A 19,523-nucleotide genomic window follows, 5' to 3' on the forward strand; every position below is an offset into this window, starting at 1 on the left:
CTGCACCCGGCCCCGTAGCCATTTTTTTTTTTTTTAACTTACTTTCTCTGCTTATTCAAGAGAAGAAAATCAGGTTTAGTTGGTGGCTATCTGATTGATAGGGCAATTAAATGCTTTTACCTTCCAGTTACTAGAAGACCTGGGTCAAATTAATATGTAAGGATGTATTTCTTATGTAACATAAATAGAAAATTAGGACAGACTTCAGGCTGAACAGCAATATTACTCAGTACTCAAGTATTTTCTTCTGTTATCATTCAGAGCATTAACTTCATCTGAAGGATGGTGCCCCCTCTAGGTGTTGTCTGTTGATACACTTAGGGAAGATTCTTCCTGGTTCAGGTTCAGTGGAGAAACCCATCTCCTGAGCATAGGATAATTTATCTTTCCTTCAGCTGATTGGCTGCCACAGACTGCATGACCAGTGCAGGTCTATAGCAGTTGCCAGGAGGGTGCCTTGGGCAGATGAGGTTAAGTGAGGTCACTAAATTAATCATCAGAAAGAGGTGGGACTAGGACTTACAGTAATCAATAGTCACCCGGCCTGGATAAAGTGGGACTTCTGTTAGGAAAAAGGTAAAGAGAATAGAGGCTGCTTAGGCCACCAAGAAAGTGGAACCTTCAGTTTAGAAAACTCAGTTCAATTTTTCAACTACATCTTAACTCTTCATTAACCACACCCTAAATTTAGAAATTTGAAGTGCTCGAAGAACTGTCTTCTTGTGATCTGATTATTTCTATTTGGAAATAAGTGGTAATGTACATGTGGACATGTGATTGAATGGTTTCCTGATTTAACATAATTAGCTTAATAACCATTTTTTAAAATTCAGAAAAGTTTAACTTGAAACAGCCTTGATATTTTTATAGCTTAACTCAGGAATATATTAAAATGCTTTTTATGGAGGGGCACAATGGCTTATGGCTGTAATCCCAGCATTTTCGGAGGCCGAGGTGGGTGGATCACTTAAGGTCAGGGGTTCAGGACTAGCCTGGCCAACATGGTGAAACTCTGTCTTTACTAAATGTACAAAAATTAGCTGGGTTTGGTGGTGCATGCCTGTAATCCCAGCTACTTGGGAGGCTGAGATAAGAGAATCACTTGAACCTAGGAGACAGGTTGCAGTGAGCCAAGATCATGCCAATGCTCTCCAGAATGGACAACAGAGTGAGACTCCATCTCAAAAAAATAATAACAATAAATAAAATGCTTTTTACGAAAAGCAAAACTAAGGTAAATGATGCGTGTTTTTCTATTTGTAGCAATAATTATTATATCTATCACTCTCAGTGTTCTTGTACTGGCATCCCTTATTAGCAAATTAGTGATAAAGGTTGACATTGCAGTTTTGTGTCTATTAATTTACTTTCTTGTGCCTCAAGATCACTGTTATAAACATGAAATACTTATGAACTAGAGGGTGAAATAAAGGCAATAACCCCGGAGATATTGGGTGTTTTTGACCAAGGTAAAATAAAATAAACTTACAGTTAGACCGTGTTGGTTGGATTAAAAAAGAGTCCAAGTTTAAAAATATTTTAATTTATTTTTCTTTTCTTGAAAATGTTCTATTTTCAGAAATGAGGGGAACTTTGCCTAGAGGTCTATTGACTTTTCCTTTGTACCAAATTTAGTCTTTTAGTTATTTACGCATTTCAGGAAACCTGATTGCTTTGCACAACATCACAATTGGTTTTGCTCATAAAAGGAATTCGCTTTCGTTTTTGAACAGGCATTGCAGCCTCATTTGCTGTCAAGCTTTTTAAAGCGTGGATGGCAGAAAAAGATGCCAACTCTGTTACCTCGTCTTTGAGAAAAGCCAACTTAGACAAGCGGCTGCTCGTAAGTGTTTTCTGGTCAGAGGGTTGTATGTATGATGCCTTTCTTGGAGCGTGAGCAGTGCCTGCAATGTAGTGTATGAGTAAGATCCCTGGATCTGTGTCAGCCTGAAGGACTGTTTCTTTTATTTCTGTGTAATTGGTAGTAGAAACTAATTTCATTTTAATATTTGTTGTGTCAACAAGTGGTACAATAAAATTAAAGAACCTTAGGCTTTCAAATTTGCGAGTTTGTTGACATAGTATTAGCATTTCATCAGCATTAAGACTTAGTTTTATGGTCATAACTTTTATTTTTTGAGACACAGTCTCTCTCTGTCACCCAGGCTGGTGTGCAGTGGCACAATCTCGCTCACTGCAACCTCCGCCTTCTGGGTTCAAATGATTCTCCTGCCTCAGCCTCCTGAGTAGCGGGGATTACAGACACTTGCCACCACACTCAGCTAATTTTTGTATTTTTTAGTAGAGATGGGATTTCACCATGTTGGCCAGGATGATTTTAAACTCCTGACCTCAAGTGATCCGCCCACCTCAGCCTCCTAAAGTGCTGGGATTACAGGCGTTAGCCACCGAACCCAGCCTATAACCATAACTTTCTAGACATTTTAAGGTTTTAATATGATGAAAATTTCATCAATCTCACTTTATCAAATACTTGTGGTGTCTGTCTTGAGTAGCAGTCAGAGTGCACTAATTGTAAGTGTGTTAATAGTGTGCAAAAAAATAAAAGTTCAAGCGAGATTTCTCTGGAAATACTTAAGCTGTACAGAAGTCTAGATTCTGGTTCATAATAATTTTCATTCCTCACACATTTACTGAATGCCTACGCTGCTGGGCATGGTACCACAAGCTGCAAAGCCCATAGAGGAATGGATAGAAAAGTTCCTAGCCCTCGTGGCTGCTTTCTAGTGGACTTAGGCAAATCCTTATAAATAGAATCAAAATTTGCAGAAGATAAAGGAAGAGGTTCCTGAGGAAGGTGGAGGTTCATATAAAGAGAGCATATCTCTTGTCCATGAGGCTGTGGGTTGTCTGTAGGTTAGCTCTGTCTTGGCTAAGCCTGGCTCATTTCCACGTGCCTTTTCAATTTCGGGACCCAGGCTGAAGGAGCAGCTCCCATCTGGGCCATTCTGTCTCCAAGGCAGAGTACTGGAACACAGAGACTGAACTGAACCTCTCAAGTACCTTAAAAACTCACCTATGGATTACTGCCGTGTCTGGCAATAGACTAGGAAAATCCAGTCCCCTAGTAGGCTTCTTCTCCACCTCTGCAGATAGACATAGCAAGGAGAGGGTTCTCTTAGTACCCTCTTGAAGGAGAGGAGGTGGGTAATTGGGAACAAAGATAAAATCTTTCCAGTTATTTCTTAAAGCAGTGATTTTATTAAATATACTCACAACCATAGCCGGTTAAATTAATTAGATTGCTTCATTCACAAAATTCCTTTTCTTTTTGGAAACACATGTCATTTAGCTGTTTTTATTAGGGTGTGTGTATATGTGTGTTTATATGTATATGACACATAGGTGATGGTTTCTGCAAGAAACATATAAACTGGGTGAGGACAGGTTAGTTTCCTATGCACTATGCCTGCCTGATGGTTGTAGAATCAGCAAGAGAATGAGAAACTAGTGAGTCAGTTCCACTCTTAAGAAGGAAATTTTATTTCATGAACATATACAACAAAATCCTCTTTAACTCTGAACTACTACATTTTAGGAAAATTAGTGTATTACTAGACTTTAGCTGTCACCCACTATTATAATACAGAAGAAAGAACAATTTATAGCAACTCAGAGAGGAGGGGGGATGGGAGAAGCCAACCCTTATTACTAACAAAGAGAATGGTGATTAAGAAATTCAAGATATTGCTCTCTTCCTTTATTTATTCATTAAGTATGTATTGATCATATTATATGCCAGAAAATTCCAAGAGCTGGGGAGATTGAAAGGAACCAAACATATAGACCCTTTCCTTCATGAAGCTTATATTCTGTTTCAGGAGAATGGGCCATAAACTAAAACCCTTAAAATATGTATTATAATAAAGGTAAAAATTAAGTAGGGGCCGGGTGTGTTGGTAATCCCAGCACTTTGGGAAGCCAAGGTGGGTGAATCACTTGAGGTCAGGAGTTCAAGACCAGCCTGGCCAACATGTTGAAAACTTGTCTCTACTAAACATACAAAAAATTAGCCAGGAGTGGTGGCGCACACCTGTAATCCCAGCTACTTTGGAGGCTGAGACAGGGGAATCACTTGAACCTGGGAGACAGAAGTTGCAGTGAGCCAAGATTGTGCCACTTCACTCCATCTTGGAAGACAGAGCAAGACTCTGTCTCAAAAGAAAACGATATTAAGTATCAAAGAGTTAAAGAGCTTCCAAATGTGGGCTGTAATTTTTGGTGGAAAGGCCTCTGTGATGACATTTGTGTAAAGATTTGAGGATGCTGCAAAGTGAGCTGTTTAAATATCTCCACATACAGCATTCCAGGCAAAGGGAACAGGGAATGGGAAGGCCTTGGGGCATGGCTGTTGGGGACTCCATGGGGAGAGCAAAAGTGTAGAAGATCAGCCTAGAGAAATAACAAGGCACATATCATCTGGAGCTTTGGCTTGTATTCCAAATAAGATAGAAAGCTTTTGGAAATTCTCAGCAGAATGGTGTGTAATGTGAGTTTTGAGCTTCAACAAGATCACTCTGGCTGTCGCTTTAGGAATAGACTCAGGAGCAAGAGCAAAAGCAGGGAGACCTTAATCCAGGGATGAGATGATAGAGATTTGTACCAGGGTAGGGTTTCTCTAAAAAATACAAACCATGTTCCAAGTCAAAAAAATGACACGGTGTGATTTAGACTGGTTTCCCCTTAACTTAATCTGAATAATTTTCAATGTTTTATATACTATTCTTAAGAATTTGGACCAGGTATGGTGGCTCATGCCTGTAATCCCAGCACTTTGGGAGGCCGAGGCAGGTCGATCATTTGAGGTTGGAGTTCAAGACTCACCTGACCAATGTGGTAAAACCTCATCTCTACTAAAAATGCAAAAATTAGCCAGTGGTGGTAGTGTGTGCCTGTAATCCCAGCTTCTTGGAAGGCTGAGGCAGGAGAATCGCGTAAATCCAAGAGGCGGAGGTTGCAGTGTGCCACTGCACTCCAGCCTGGACAATAGAGTAAAACTCTGTCTCAAAACAAAAACAAAAACAAAAATAAAACAAAACGAAACCAAAAAAACTGGGGATGTAGTTCCTAAGTGAACTACAAGTATTGTGTTTAACGGCATATTGCTCTGGACATAACTTTAAATCAAACTTTGCAATCACACTCTTCCTAAATAGAATATTGAGTGCTACCACAGAATAATGGAATAAATATTGACTTTGGGCACACAGCTCTATTTTTAAATATTTTTGGCGGCATAAATTGGGTCAAGCTGCTTAACCTTTTTGAAACTAGAAAAATGTCCACTTTACACAATTATTATGAGGAAAGTGCCAGTACATTCTGATTCATAGAAAAAAACTCAGTAAAAATAAATTAGTTCCCTGCCCTGCAGATTCGGAAGATCTGGACCAGTAGAGGAAATATCAGTGACGCAGTTTCAGTGTGGTATAAAATATTTGCTTTATTATGAATGTGTGTTTGATAGCTGCTCCTACCAACTCTCTTCTGACATTTTGAAACATATGACTCAATGGGGGAAATTAATGGGATGATAGAACATTGAAATTTGAATTCTGACAAAGGAGCCCTCCAGCTGTGTTCCTTTAGGTGGTGGCAAACCCATAACAATTCTTTCTACTGAGGCTTTTCCTGGAACCACATAGCCATTGGCCATATATATGCAAGTCTAACCAATACAAAAGCTTGTATATATTTTTTTAGACCCTGCAGCAGTCTGAAAAATGTGGGAGCTTTGAAAATCACCTTAATTTCTTAGATGGGTGTTGAACTCACCCAGGATTAGATCATGACTAAGTGTTACTGAGATTCTGCCAAACTGTGTAGGGTAAAATGGAAATGAGGTGAAAATATGAGAGCAGCTATGGTATATTGCTCTTTTTGAAAATTTCCATCAGAATTATATAATAAACTAGAGTTGGTAGGGTGGGTGTCTTAGAATTTTTTATTGCTTATAACAGAAACCTGGAACTAGATTATTTATACAGAAAAGGAACTAATTTCTTACAGTTATGGAGGCTAAGTCCCATGTCAAGGGGCAGCATCTGGTGAGGGTCTTCTTGCTGATGGGGACTCTGCAGAGTCCCAAGGAGGCCCAGAGTATCACATGGTGATACTAGCCGAGTGTGCTAGCTCAGGTCTCCCTTCCTCTTCTTATGAAGCCACCATTTCCCCTCCCAAGATAACCCACTAATCCATGAATGGATTAATCCATTCATGAAGGCAGAGCCCTTATAATCCAGTAACTCTTTAAAAGCCTCACCTCTAAATACTGCCATAGCAGAGTCCAAGTTTATCTCAATCGCATAGCTTTTTTTTCTCTTTCTTTGTGAAACTGCCTGATTTCACAAGATGTTTAGCTTAATAAATATACCAGCAATTTGTTGTTTTGAAAAACAGTCCTTGTTCTTTTCTTCCAAATATGGGACATTCTAAGTGAAATGAACATTTTTGTCCTTTATGCTTCCTGAAATTTGAATGGCTTCTTGTATAGCTGTCTCTTTTTCTCTTTCAGGAACTCTTCCCAGTTAACAGACAGAGTGTGGATCATTTTGCTAAATACTTCACTGACGCAGGTCTTAAGGAGCTTTCTGACTTCCTCCGAGTCCAGCAGTCCCTGGGCACCAGGAAGGAACTGCAGAAGGAGCTCCAGGAGCGTCTTTCTCAGGAATGCCCAATCAAGGAGGTGGGAGACCATGGGCAGACATCACCACAATATACATAAATGAGAGGAATTATGTGGGCTGTGTAACAAAGGCTTTCCTTCCCTCAAAGAGACTGCCCTGTGCTTACTACTGTAAACTTTATCCACTTGTTCCTACCACTTAAATTAACTAAGCTTCAAAGTATTGATTCAGAATCTATTTTGTTAACATTCTAGTGTGGTCCAGAAAGTAAGTGATTGCCACACAAATGATTTATTTTACTGGGCTGCTATGATTATCAAAATACTTCATCTGTCGAATAGATTTGACAAGCCACTATTCATATAGCCCATTATATGGTGGTTTTAAAATTTTATTGCAGATTATCTAACCTGCAATAAAATTTGGAATCAACACTAGATTTTTTGTTCATCACCATGTATGAATATGTCAGCTTTTTATCTGAAAAAGAAAAGTTTGAATTCACATCATGGGAAAAAACTAGTTGGATGAGTGACTTGTTTAATCCTACTGACACTCACAATAGCAGTGTTTCCCTATAATGTAAAAGCTGTATTTTTTATAATATGCATATGCAAAAATACATGTATACATAGTTATACATGTATTTTTATAATATGTATAACTATAATATATACATACTATAGTTCATAAAGCTATGACTATTTTTTTTAAATTTGTAACATACCTGGAGAAAGCTTTCTGTTTGAAGTTTTACAATCTTTAACACAACAATTAAAAATTAATATATACAGTCCTTTCTTTTTTTTCACTTGCTCCAAAATGCCTGACCCGCACCACCTTCTTCCATGCTCCAAGCCCTGCATGGCACCTCACATGAGTGAAGGCTGGAGAATGTGGGACTGATAGTATCCAGCAGGTGGGGGTGTTGGAATAGCAAATATTCTTATGTTTCATGGTATTAAGGTTAGCAGTATATTCAATCATATTTCTCCAAGCAAGAATTTGTACATTATTTTCCATGGGGGAAAAAAAGCAAAACCAAAAAGCCTTGTGATGCTCGTAGATGCCCTGATGTCACACTTTTATGTGGCTTCCTCCAGCCAACACAGGGACTGAGACTGCCCAGCTCTTTCTGCTTTTGAAGGTTACTCAAGTCACTGCTGTCATTTCTGCACTCCAGGCCAGAAGTAAAGAAAGCAATATGTTTCCACTAAAAAAGAAAAGGGAGAAAAAAAAGGTTTTACCACTACTCACAAAAGTAGTATACTGGAGACATAGGATGACTTTTAATCACTTCTGAGGCCCAAAACTCTCCATTTATTATTTTATTTTAAAAGGAAAAAGCCTTCCAAATAAATTGGATATAAAATACATTAAGTTAGGCAAGCCTGTATTCCATACTGTCAGGGTTGAGTCTAAATTTGCATATTTATACATAATTCGAAGGGGAAAATAAGTTGCTGAATATTGCTGAATTGATATATATGAAAATTAAAAATTGACCTTGCACTTTAAAATTCATTTACAAATTAACTTTTCATTGAGATGGGGTATAAGGGTCATCAAAAGTAATCATTGAAGAATAAATTGCAGAGAATGGACTTGTACAAGCCCAAGATGGTATCTATCAAGAGTTTTTAAAGTTTAGGGATGGAGATGAAAGTTCACAGTTCTATTGCCTTCTTTAAATTTCAAAAAAGTCGAACTGGCTCAAGTATCCCTGCTCTACTAGACTCAAAGGGGTTTCTCTATGAGGAAACAAAAATCCTCTCTTATTTCACATTATCCAGCAGCTCCTGGCCAGAGCTAAGCCTATTAATTTGGGGACTAAAAATAAATCTGCTCTGAGAACAAATCATTATATTTTTTGCTCCCTCTTCCAGTCTGAGAATGCGGACAAGGAACGGAGAAACGAAGCAGATTGTTTCTTAGCTGCCCCAAAGCCTTGATTGCCTGGGCAGCTAGGTGGGAGCTGGGAACTCTCCATCTGTCTGATACTTTCTGACCCCATTTCCGTGAAATGTAGGTGGTGCTTTATGTCAAAGAAGAAATGAAGAGGAATGACCTTCCAGAAACAGCCGTGATTGGTCTTCTGTGGACCTGTATAATGAACGCTGTTGAGTGGAACAAGAAGGAAGAACTTGTTGCAGAGCAGGCTCTGAAGCACCTAAAGGTAACAGCTCTTAGCAAGGAACTGACCCCGCTAAGGACAAATTGCAGCTTTTTTTTTTTTTTTTTTTTGAGACACAGTCTCACTCTGTTGCCTTGCCTCAGCTGGAGTGCAGTGGCACGATCTGGGTTCACTTCAACTTTGAACTCCTGGGCTTAAGCCATCCTCCCTCTCAGCCTCCCAGACATCTTTGATTACAGGCGCTTGCCACCATACCTGGCTAATTTCTTCATTTTTGGGTAGAGATGTTAGCTTGTTGTGTTGCCCAGGCTGGTCTTGAACTCCTGGATTCAAGTGATCCTCCCGCCTCAGCCTCCCAAAGTGTTGGGATTACAGGTGTGAGCCACCACACCTGGCCCACATTTGTCTTAATTAAGACAAATGGGTTCCAACTACAACTACCCCAGACTCGGGCTAAACATATACTGTACTTCCCAATTTTTTTCAAGGTTGCACTCAGCGTTCATGAGTACATAGCAGTGAGTAAACTGTGCATGTTACTTTGATCAGAGAAGGCCCTTTGGAAGAGATAAGTGTTGAATTGAGTAAGTCTCAGAAAAAACAATGGCTATGCATCAATGTCAGAAAGTCAAGGGCATTTCTAAATGAATGCTTTTTATCCTGGCAGCTTATCAAGATTCTTTCCCTGTACCCACTAAGAGACCAAATAAAAGAATCTGCCTGTGTTAAAGATAATTGCTGTGCCTACTTTGTCTAAGGGATATTGTGAAAATGAGATCATGTCCTCATATATTTCCGTTGTATTAATGGACTGTGGCTCTGCCATTAAAAGAGTGTGAATCTTCTTCCCAGTGCCCTCACAGGTCCACCATACTGCTTTGTTCTTACTGTTCTGTTCCCCTCACCCCATTGAGCACAATATGATGATAAGAAGGTACTAATCCTGAAAGTGAATCTTTTCTAAGCAACCCTCCAGGTTATTATTATGGTTCCAGCAGTGTCGGTCCTGTACCTCCCACGCAAGTAACGGCTTTTACTCTCTGCTTCTGTTCTAGCAATATGCTCCCCTGCTGGCTGTGTTCAGCTCCCAAGGCCAGTCAGAGTTGATCCTCCTCCAGAAAGTTCAGGAATACTGCTACGACAACATCCATTTCATGAAAGCCTTTCAGAAGATCGTGGTTCTCTTTTACAAAGGTATTCATCCGCATGCCACTGCTGTGCTTCTGTGTTTTGCTGAAGCTCTTTGAGGGGCAGAGCAGGGGATGAGGCAGAGGAGGTCACTGGGCTCTGTTTAGAGAGGAACAGCAAGATGCTAATTTGTGGAAGTTTTACTGAGGCAACCTTACCACGTAGAGAGAGGAGGCACACAGGCCATATATGCGTTGCCCTGGAAACCCTGCTTAGGCCCCTGGGCCCTTCTCATTGGTTGATGAACTGGTGGTTATTGTTTCTTAGGGATAGTGGGAAAAAAAATGCAATTATGTAAAATTGAGCCTATTTTTCAATTGCAAGGATTAGCTCTAATAACAATGATTATCAAAATGCTATATATATTATGTTCACATGCTTTTTAGGTACCATAAAACTGACTTTAAAATTACTGAAATAACTAGGCTTTTTACTTTGTATTTTAGTTACTTGGCCCAGCCATTCTCCCATTTTCCAAGGGAATGGCTATTTTTAGGTTTCCACATTTACTGTCTTTTCATTGTATTTATAAGGATTGGGTTACCATGACAACTGGCACTAAAAAATGAATGCTAAAGGTTTTAACTGATCTCAATCTGTATACCTACAGCATACAAAAATGTCCTAGGCTATTTTTTAGGCCTAAATTTATGTCATTTTGTGAGGGAGAGAAAAAGGAACACTTAATAATACATTTTGAACATTATAACATGTTTATTTTATGTTATTATATTCATAAGTATCATGATGTCAGAAAAGTTAATACCAGCAAAATGTTTATTTTCTTTTTGATGTGTTCCTAAATTTATCTATTTTGAATGATATCTTGGAAATTTGGAAAATAAAGGTGTTACATAAATAATAGCTCTTTTTAAAATGTTGAATAGCATTTCACAATGAATTTTAATTGACTACATAGATTCTTCAAATGAATGAATCTTGTTCATAAGTATTTAGGTCATATTTTACTTTTTCAGAACACTAAGGTATTCAGCAGCAATTATAATAGTCAGTAGGAGAATCTCATGGCCACCATTGCCATTTGAAGTTCAGTAATTGGTGTTTTCTCCAACCGGATCTGAGCTGGGTCTTCTTGGATGTAGTCATAAGATAGCAATGTCCTAAAACTAGGCCTCACCCAATGATACCTACAAAGTGACCCATCAGAACCAAACCTGCAAGCCATATTACCAACTCATAGATGGTACCCAGGAGCCAAGAATGAGAAGTGGGTCCCACCCTTCAGTGGCCACAGCTGGCTCCATTTGTTAAACTGGTGGAGAGACCTATGGGACAGATTTCACATTTGCTTTGATGGTGGTAGATTTTTTCCACTACGGAAAAGCAAACAATTCATAAATGAGTTACCTGACCATGGTTTGCTTTCTTGTCATTTAAAAGATAACCCAACAAGTGTTTCTCACCAATCTTTTTTTTTAACTGAGACATCATGGTTTGAGTCTCATCTTCATGAGCACCCCATCTTATTATTAAAATGCAGTCACAAAAGAAACAACAAACCCCTTGTTATGGGCAACGGCATCTAGGTGGCATGTGGACTATTAAAATCCTTCAGATTTTGCATTTTAACCACTAATGCCAACCTCCTTTTCCTTTAGACTTCTTAAAACAACTACTGATAGGTAGTAAAACTGGCTACTTTTTTGAGTTTTTTCTTATTCATCGGCCCCAGATGCTAAGGGTCAGTATGATCTGAAATTAGAAAATAACTCAAGAAGTAAATACTAGGAAGTAAAAAGAAGAGGGATTAGCTCTTAGACCACTCATTTGGTAATCAGCATTTAAATAACCCAAAGTTAGTGAGGTCTGTGTCAAGTGTGACCGGGCCCCAGGGAACACAGGAAGGGTGAGTGTCAACATCAATTTTAATTCTGCCTTAGTTATTTTTGCTAACGAAATTGGGAAACTTTTTAAAAAATGGAAACCTAAAATATATCACTGAGCTAACATTTTAAATATCATTTTTTAGGTAATTTTGTAATTTTCCACAAGATGATATATATAGTCTGTTTTCCTAGGTGAAATAATTACATGGTCTCTTGAGAACATGGAATCCCTGAGGAATGGTTGTTCCATACCGCTATTAAGAGCATTGCTGTATTAACTGTGTTTACCATCTTCTCTCTTTCTTGCCAGATTTTTCCTTTGATCTTATTTTGTGCACCAGGAGACATGTATTTGATTTGTTTCTGTAAGGATTTGGATGCTCTTATTCTGTGTTTTATATGCCTAGAAAGATTTAAGAATCAGTGCGTGTTAAAGCTCTCCTTTCCTAATATGCCTAAGAATTACCCAGAGAGCTTGTTAAGAATTACCAGAGAGCTGCCCCAGGGATTCTGATTCAGTAGGGCTAGGGTTGGGCCTGAGAATTTGCATTTTAACAAGTTTCCAAGGTAATGCTGTGACTGTTATACCAGGACGACTGGTGTAAAGTGTATAGAATTCGAGAAGCAACAGATTCTATGAATTCCACTAATATGTTCAAGATTATACTTACCTTTGATTTCATGTACATATACACATATTACAAACATGAAATAGTGTCTTCTGCTTCTTTTATCGAGTTTCTGTGGATTCCTTTAGTTTGTCATAAGAAACGTAGTGTTCTAAAACAAGTTTTTAAAATGTAATGGGAAGCATTACTCCTTTATATTTTTCATTTTTATATCTCTCTTACACAGTGCGTGCACGCACGCACAGACACACACACAGACACACACACACACACACACACACACACACACACACACCCCTTCCCTTTCCCAACAGGTCCAGAACTTGAGGATAACAGAAAATTGGGCATAAGATTAGCCATGTCCTCACTGGCAAACCTAATTACTTAACTGAATATAATTATTGAAAGATTTATAAATCTTTTATATAAATAACAGTGGAATAAAATAATATAAATAGTAGCAGAGGAAAAGATAGCAGTTGGTCATTTTGCAAAGACTCTGTTTCTGTATTAAAATCTAAATTTGTGTATTTCTGAGGCAGTAAGAAAGAATAAATCCATGGCTAACTTTCAGGCATCACATTATTGACTTTTTAAAATAATTTTTGCTTCCTTTTCCCCTGAAGACAAGTGCCATAGACTCAGCATGCTCTAAAATGTAGAAAACTTCCTTGTCAAGTACTGTTATTATCTCTATCATGGGTTTTCTTGTTTGCAGAAATTTTTTAGGTTACATTCTATCCTGCATGCAAATTTTTCTAAAAGGAGTTTTTTATTCTAGTTCTAAAAAAAGGTGAGTGCCCTTCTGAGCATAAATTCCCAGCATTCTTAGGGTAAATTATTTTTTACTTGTGTCCCTACGTGACACTCCTAATAAAAAATTTCTGAATTTCAAAAGTTTCAAGTGACATAGTTATAGCCTAACTTTCTAAATAACCAACATGATCTAAAATACAGTATTTCTCAAGCCACTTTTACAATATTTTCTCCTGAATCCTCATGAACATGTTAGAACTCTACAAATTGAGAAATATTTATTTTTTCTCGCTAAGATAACCGATTTGTTCACTATACATGTGTTGAATGGATACTATAGGGCAGGTCTTTCATTAAATGCTGGAAATGAGATGAACAAAATATAGTCCTTGACTTCCTGAATTTCAGGATGTAGAAGAAAACAAAGAATTGCACTCACCATGTCAGTTGCTGAAATAAGGCTCATAAAGAGGGTATCCGAGGAAAACAGAGGAAGGGCACATAACTTGTTAAAGCTAATTTGGAGGGGGACAAGTGAAGGCTCTCAAGGGGTGCATGTATCTTACCAGACATCAGGAAGAAGTTGGCCAGATAGAAGGGAAAAACATGTATTCCAATCTCTGTGCCAACCATCATACAATGTCTTTTTTTCTTACTGTCTTTTACTGTTATTCTATATTCCTAATAGGTGTTTATGGAACATCCGACCAAAAATGGTTTCTCAGTTTTAATTACTATTTTCCCTACTTTATTCTTAGTTGGGGAAGAAATTGTATGGATTCTTCGTCCTTCCAGGGGTTCCTTCCTTTTCAGACCTTTCCTTTCACTAAATAGAAGTTGAATTTCTTCTTAAACTCTTTGATGTTCATGCTTTGCCTCATAAGATGCTCTGTGTAGATACTGCAATAGCGCTTAATTAACAATTCTTGGGTACTAGAAGTTTGATCTTTCAGCAAATAGTTATTACCAAATTGGGTTCTTCTAAGAACTCAACATTGCACAGTTACTATGTAGACTCTTATTTTAAATTCCCCTTCCTATTTTTAACATTAAATATTCTCAATTAACGGTAACAAGAATATCAAAGCACAAGATTTACAATAAACAATGCATTTGATTGGTTTTACCTATCATTTAGTGTGCTTTTCACAAGCACTGACATTGACAGCATTTTAGTAGTTGCATGGTCTCGTTCAGCCTCTGTGGGGCAATAAAACACAGGAATGAGCTCTCAACCTTCAAAAGGAAAACTCAGACAAATCATGTCACTAAACTGCAGACACATCAGCTTTCCAACCTGTACTTTGTATCAGCCTCAGTTCATTAAGGCGTAGAGAAAAAAACAATTCTCTTTTCCATGTTTGTAACTATTCAAAATTATATTGTTTGTTAGAATATTAATAATGATAGTTCAATAGTACATGAATATGATTTATAAACTCAAATATCCATATATTGGATGTATGTGCTTAAAATTATCCTAGGCCAGGCGCCATGGCTCACGCCTGTAATCCCAGCACTTTGAGAGGCCGAGGCTGGTGGATCACGAGGTCAAGAGATCGAGACCATCCTGATCAACATGGTGAAACCCCCGTCTCTACTAAAAATACAAAAAAAATTAGCTGGGCATGGTGGCGCGTGCCTGTAATCCCAGCTACTCAGGAGGCTGAGGCAGGAGAATTGCCTGAACCCAGGAGGCGGAGGTTGCAGTGAGCCGAGATCGCGCCATTGCACTCCAGCCTGGGTAACGAGGGAAACTCCGTCTCAAAAAAAAACCAAAAAACAAAAAATTAGCTGGGCATGGTGGCACGTGCCTGTAATCTCAGCGACTCAGGAGGCTGAGGCAGGAGAATCGCCTTAACCCAGGAGGTGAAGGTTGCGATGAGCCGAGACGGTGCCATTGCACTCCAGCCTGGGTAACAAGAGCAAAAACTCCGTCTCAAAAAATAAAAAAAATAAAATAAAATAAAATAATCCTATAGGCAGGAAGACATGATCAAAACAGTTTGATAATTACTGGTCTAATCACAAGCATCTTAAAGATAATTACAAGTTATATAAAAGGGACTTTTAAAATCCCTTTTAATGTTCTCGAAAAGTCTCTGCAAGGCAGCCTTACACAATAACAGATCACTTCCTAAGGACACAACTGCCTGCTCCTCACCTCTATAACAATTAGGCTCTGAAGACTGGTAGAAATTTCTTTCATCTCAGTGCAGAGCTGGAAACAAAGAGCTAAAATAACTAGAAGCTAAGAGTAATTCTGTAGGACTCCTGATTGTCCTTCTTGCCTCCAGTCTCTGTAAGTAAATGTAGACCTCTTGCTTCCTTTGCAAAATGTAGTGTTTTTAATGATAATAAACAGGTTAAAAAAAAAAAACTTTCATTTTCATAAACAAATTCTGTTCATTTTAGTCAGCTCAGTCTCTTCAATTTAACTCAAGAACATTTTATAAGAGCCAATAATTCTTTAAAAAGAAAAAAAGCCAATGTTTGTTTTGAAAATGTCAGTGATGTTTTAAATGAAAACAATATTAAATTGTTTCTGTCATTTTCATGAGTTGAAATTATATTTTAGAGTAATTTATTAACATCGTACAGCTTCATCAGTATTTGTAGTGAATTGAGTCCTTCTTGGGAACAATAATAAATCCTTTATTCCTGTTTTTTGTCCTGTTTCCCACTACAAATTCCCAAACAACAACCCATTGGAACACTGGAACATTAGAACATTAGAAGAATATTAGAACAACCCATTAGAACATTGGGAGAATATGTACACTCATTTTTATATTCTCCTTCCTATTCTTAACATTAAATACTCTCAATTAATGGTATCTTGAGAATATCCAAGCACATTTGTGGAATTTAGAGTTTTGGACAAAAAATAGTTTATTTTTTCTTTGAAACCTGTAGGAAACCTAGCTAATATATCTGTTTTCTCTTAATGTAGTAGAGGAAACATGAAGTTGTTTTAATACATGACATTTGTATAGTAACTTTGGAATTTCGATTTAAAATTGCAGCTGATGTGCTGAGTGAAGAAGCAATACTGAAATGGTATAAGGAAGCACATGTGGCTAAAGGCAAAAGTGTTTTTCTTGACCAGATGAAGAAATTTGTTGAGTGGTTACAAAATGCAGAAGAAGGTATGATTCTGTTTAAAAATTTTGATGGCCTTTAAACACTGTCTTGTTATTCATCAAAATATTTACCTCTTCCACAGATTTTACTTGCTTTCCTAAAACTAAAATTATTGCAGTATCTTCTGTATCAAACCTTTTGCTGACATCTTACGTCTCCTTTCTGAAATCATGGCTATAAAAATGTCTACATGTTGCCGGGCGTGGTGGCTCAAGCCTGTAATCCCAGCACTTTGGGAGGCTGAGGCAGGTGAATCACGAGGTCAAGAGATCGAGACCATCCTGGTCAACATGGGGAACCCCCGTCTCTACTAAAAATACAAAAAATTAGCTGGACATGGTGGCGCGTGCCTGTAATCCCGGCTACTCGGGAGGCTGAGGCAGGAGAATTGCCAGAACCCAGGAGGTGGAGGTTGTGGTGAGCCAAGATCGCGCCATTGCACTCTAGCCTGGGTAACAAGAGCAAAACTCCATCTCAAAAAAAAAAAAAAAAAGTCTGCATGTTAAAAAAAAAAAAAGAAAAAGAAATGAAATGCTTGAATTATCTACTCTGATGGAGGAAAATAAGAAACAATCAGTAGATGTAAAAGGAGAAAAGTAGATTTAGCTTAACCGTGTATTATGGAACTCTATAGATTTTTATGACACTTTTACCAATATACTGGCAATTTTAAATAATGGAAATAGAAGGTAGAAGACTAATAATGGGTAAGAGTGAATTCAGGGCTGAGCATGGTGGCTCATGCCTGTAATCCCAGCACTTTGGGAGGGCAGTGGAGGTGGATCACCAGGTCCCATCCTGGCCAACATGGTGAAACCCCATCTCTACTAAAAATACAAAAAATCAGTGGGGCGTGGTGGCACACACCTGTAATCCCAGCTACTCAGGAGGCTGAGTCAGGAGAATCGCTTGAACCAGGGAGGTGGAGGTTGCAGTGAGCCAAGATCGTGCCACTGCACTCCAGCCTGGCAACAGAACAAGACTCCATCTCAAACAATCAATCAGTCAATAAAAAGAGTGAATTCGATTAAGAATAAAAAGTTTATGTTAGGTAATCCAAAGAAGAAAAGTTATTTTGTTCTATTTTATATATGCTTAAATATATTCAAATGTTATTTGTATGTATACATTTAATATAATGTATACATTTATATATTTGATATTATATGTTATATATTTGTGTATATATGCATGTTGCATTTTTAGACAGGCCATATTTACCTGAAAGGAGAAAAGAGCAAGAGTTTACTATCTGTTCTCATGTGACTGTTTTACCTTATAAGGGGTGCCTAGGGTAAAAGTATGCTGGGGTGATGGCAGGTTTCTGAGTTGGTGACTGTAGAAATTCATGACCTTAATTAGAGGAAATACCTAACATCTTTCTTTCTTCTCTCCTAGAATCTGAATCAGAAGGTGAAGAGAATTAAATGGCTCAACAAGCACAATACCTAGGTTACCACACACCACTTTTTGATTGGGAATGCTGAACCATTTGGGAAGAGAAACTTGGCTTCTGTTTTTGCAAAGGAAAAAAAATAATAGGATAGGCTTCCCTTGTGCAGAGGGGGAAATGGTTTTGTTTTTGTTTTGTTTTTAAATGGAGCCCTGAGGCATCAGCTATTATACTTGGGACTCTACCTCTCACTCACTATATGCTAACTTAAAGCCATTCAACAAGGAGTCAAGTAGGAATCTGAAATTAAATATTCAACAGACTCCTCTTTTTTTAGCTGTATTTTTCAGGTACTGTGTGGTGATCGCCCCACTGGTGTCTATTACAGGCCACTTTGGTAGTTGTGTATCTGCTCGTGTATGTGATTTGACAAACCAGTTTTTTAAAATAAATGGCTTTTTAAAAATCTGGGCTCATATTGTCAGAGCTTTTCTTTCTTTCTTGTGCATAACTTCTTACACAGGTGGTATTTCAGTGGTTTTTCTCTTTTCATCCACAATATTGAATGGTTATATTTCTTGTCACCTATTAAAACTATTCTGTTTCTCTCATCTCATGAGTCATGGTAAAGGAGAAATTAACCCCAAAATACATGCACATTGGTCTTATTGATAATACCATGGTTATATGATTAATTAAGCATATTAATATGTTCCAGATCGGTTGTTTTCCTCAGCTCTATTTTCTCCCTACTTAGAGAAGAGCTAATTTATATATATAGGTTTAAGTCTTTGTTTATATTTATTTATGACTAAGTTATTTTATTCTTAGGTTAACCTTATTCTTTTTTTTTTTTTTTTTTTGAGATGGAGTTTTGCTCTTGTTACCCAGGCTGGAGTGCAATGGCACGATCTCGGCTCACCGCAACCTCTGCCTCCTGGGTTCAGGCAATTCTCCTGCCTCAGCCTCCTGAGTAGCTGGGATTACAGGCACGCGCCACCATGCCCAGCTAATTTTTTTGTATTTTTAGTAGAGACGGGGTTTCACCATGTTGACCAGGATGGTCTCGATCTCCTGACCTCATGATCCACCCGCCTCGGCCTCCCAAAGTGCTGGGATTACAGGCTTGAGCCACCGCGCCCGGCCAGGTTAACCTTATTCTTTAAGTTATTCTTCTTTCAGTAGTATAATAAGAGTACGAAACATCTGAATATTTGGGAAAACTGTATTACAGAAGTCCTTTTTTTTTTTAACTTTTGAAAAGCTTAAGGTACTGCCCTGCTGCTAAGGGTGATGGTAATTTCTAAGAAGGAAACATTTTATTTAAGACTAAAACCAAAAGGATGATACTTAGTAACCCATGTACTCATTAAGATAAGCAAAAGAAAACTTGTCATTGTTGTATCCTCATCATCCTGTATCTAAAGAGGCTTTTCTAATTTCCTGTTTACCTTCAGGAAAGAAAAATACTACGTAACATTTTCTCGCACAAAGTATTTTTTTCAAACAAAACTTGAGATAGGGAATTTAAGTTAAGGCAAACAAAGAACATGTTAATAAAATATTAAAAGAAAAATACAAGTTTTAAAGAATGTGGTTTCTTACATCAAAAAAGCTATGTGTGTATATACCTTTATAAATACATAAAATAGAAAAGAAATAATATTCTCAATATTCCCCAATAATTGTTATAAATGTTATTTCTGTATGTATCTTGGACAATGACGGAAGAAAAGGAAAGAATAATTTTTCTTTTTATTCTTCATACTTGTTTAGATTTCCTTA

At 37.8% G+C, this 19,523-nt stretch overlaps 1 protein-coding gene across 2 annotated transcripts in view; it reads left to right on the forward strand.

Moving 5' to 3' along the window:
- Positions 1-18,210, forward strand: part of BZW2 (basic leucine zipper and W2 domains 2) — a 66,829-nt gene extending 48,619 nt beyond the window's left edge. For both annotated transcript variants that reach the window (XM_039472614.2, XM_039472615.2), the window contains exons 7-12: positions 1,734-1,843; positions 6,536-6,706; positions 8,677-8,823; positions 9,837-9,975; positions 16,228-16,350; positions 17,744-18,210. In XM_039472614.2, the coding sequence (XP_039328548.1) occupies positions 1,734-1,843; positions 6,536-6,706; positions 8,677-8,823; positions 9,837-9,975; positions 16,228-16,350; positions 17,744-17,772 (719 nt within the window). In that variant the 3' untranslated portion in view covers positions 17,773-18,210. The remainder of the gene's footprint in view (positions 1-1,733; positions 1,844-6,535; positions 6,707-8,676; positions 8,824-9,836; positions 9,976-16,227; positions 16,351-17,743) is intronic.
- The last annotated feature ends 1,313 nt before the right edge of the window (positions 18,211-19,523 follow it).

The sequence above is a fragment of the Saimiri boliviensis genome, chromosome 10 (assembly GCF_048565385.1).
Source record: "Saimiri boliviensis isolate mSaiBol1 chromosome 10, mSaiBol1.pri, whole genome shotgun sequence".
NCBI classification, from domain to species: domain Eukaryota; kingdom Metazoa; phylum Chordata; class Mammalia; order Primates; family Cebidae; genus Saimiri; species Saimiri boliviensis.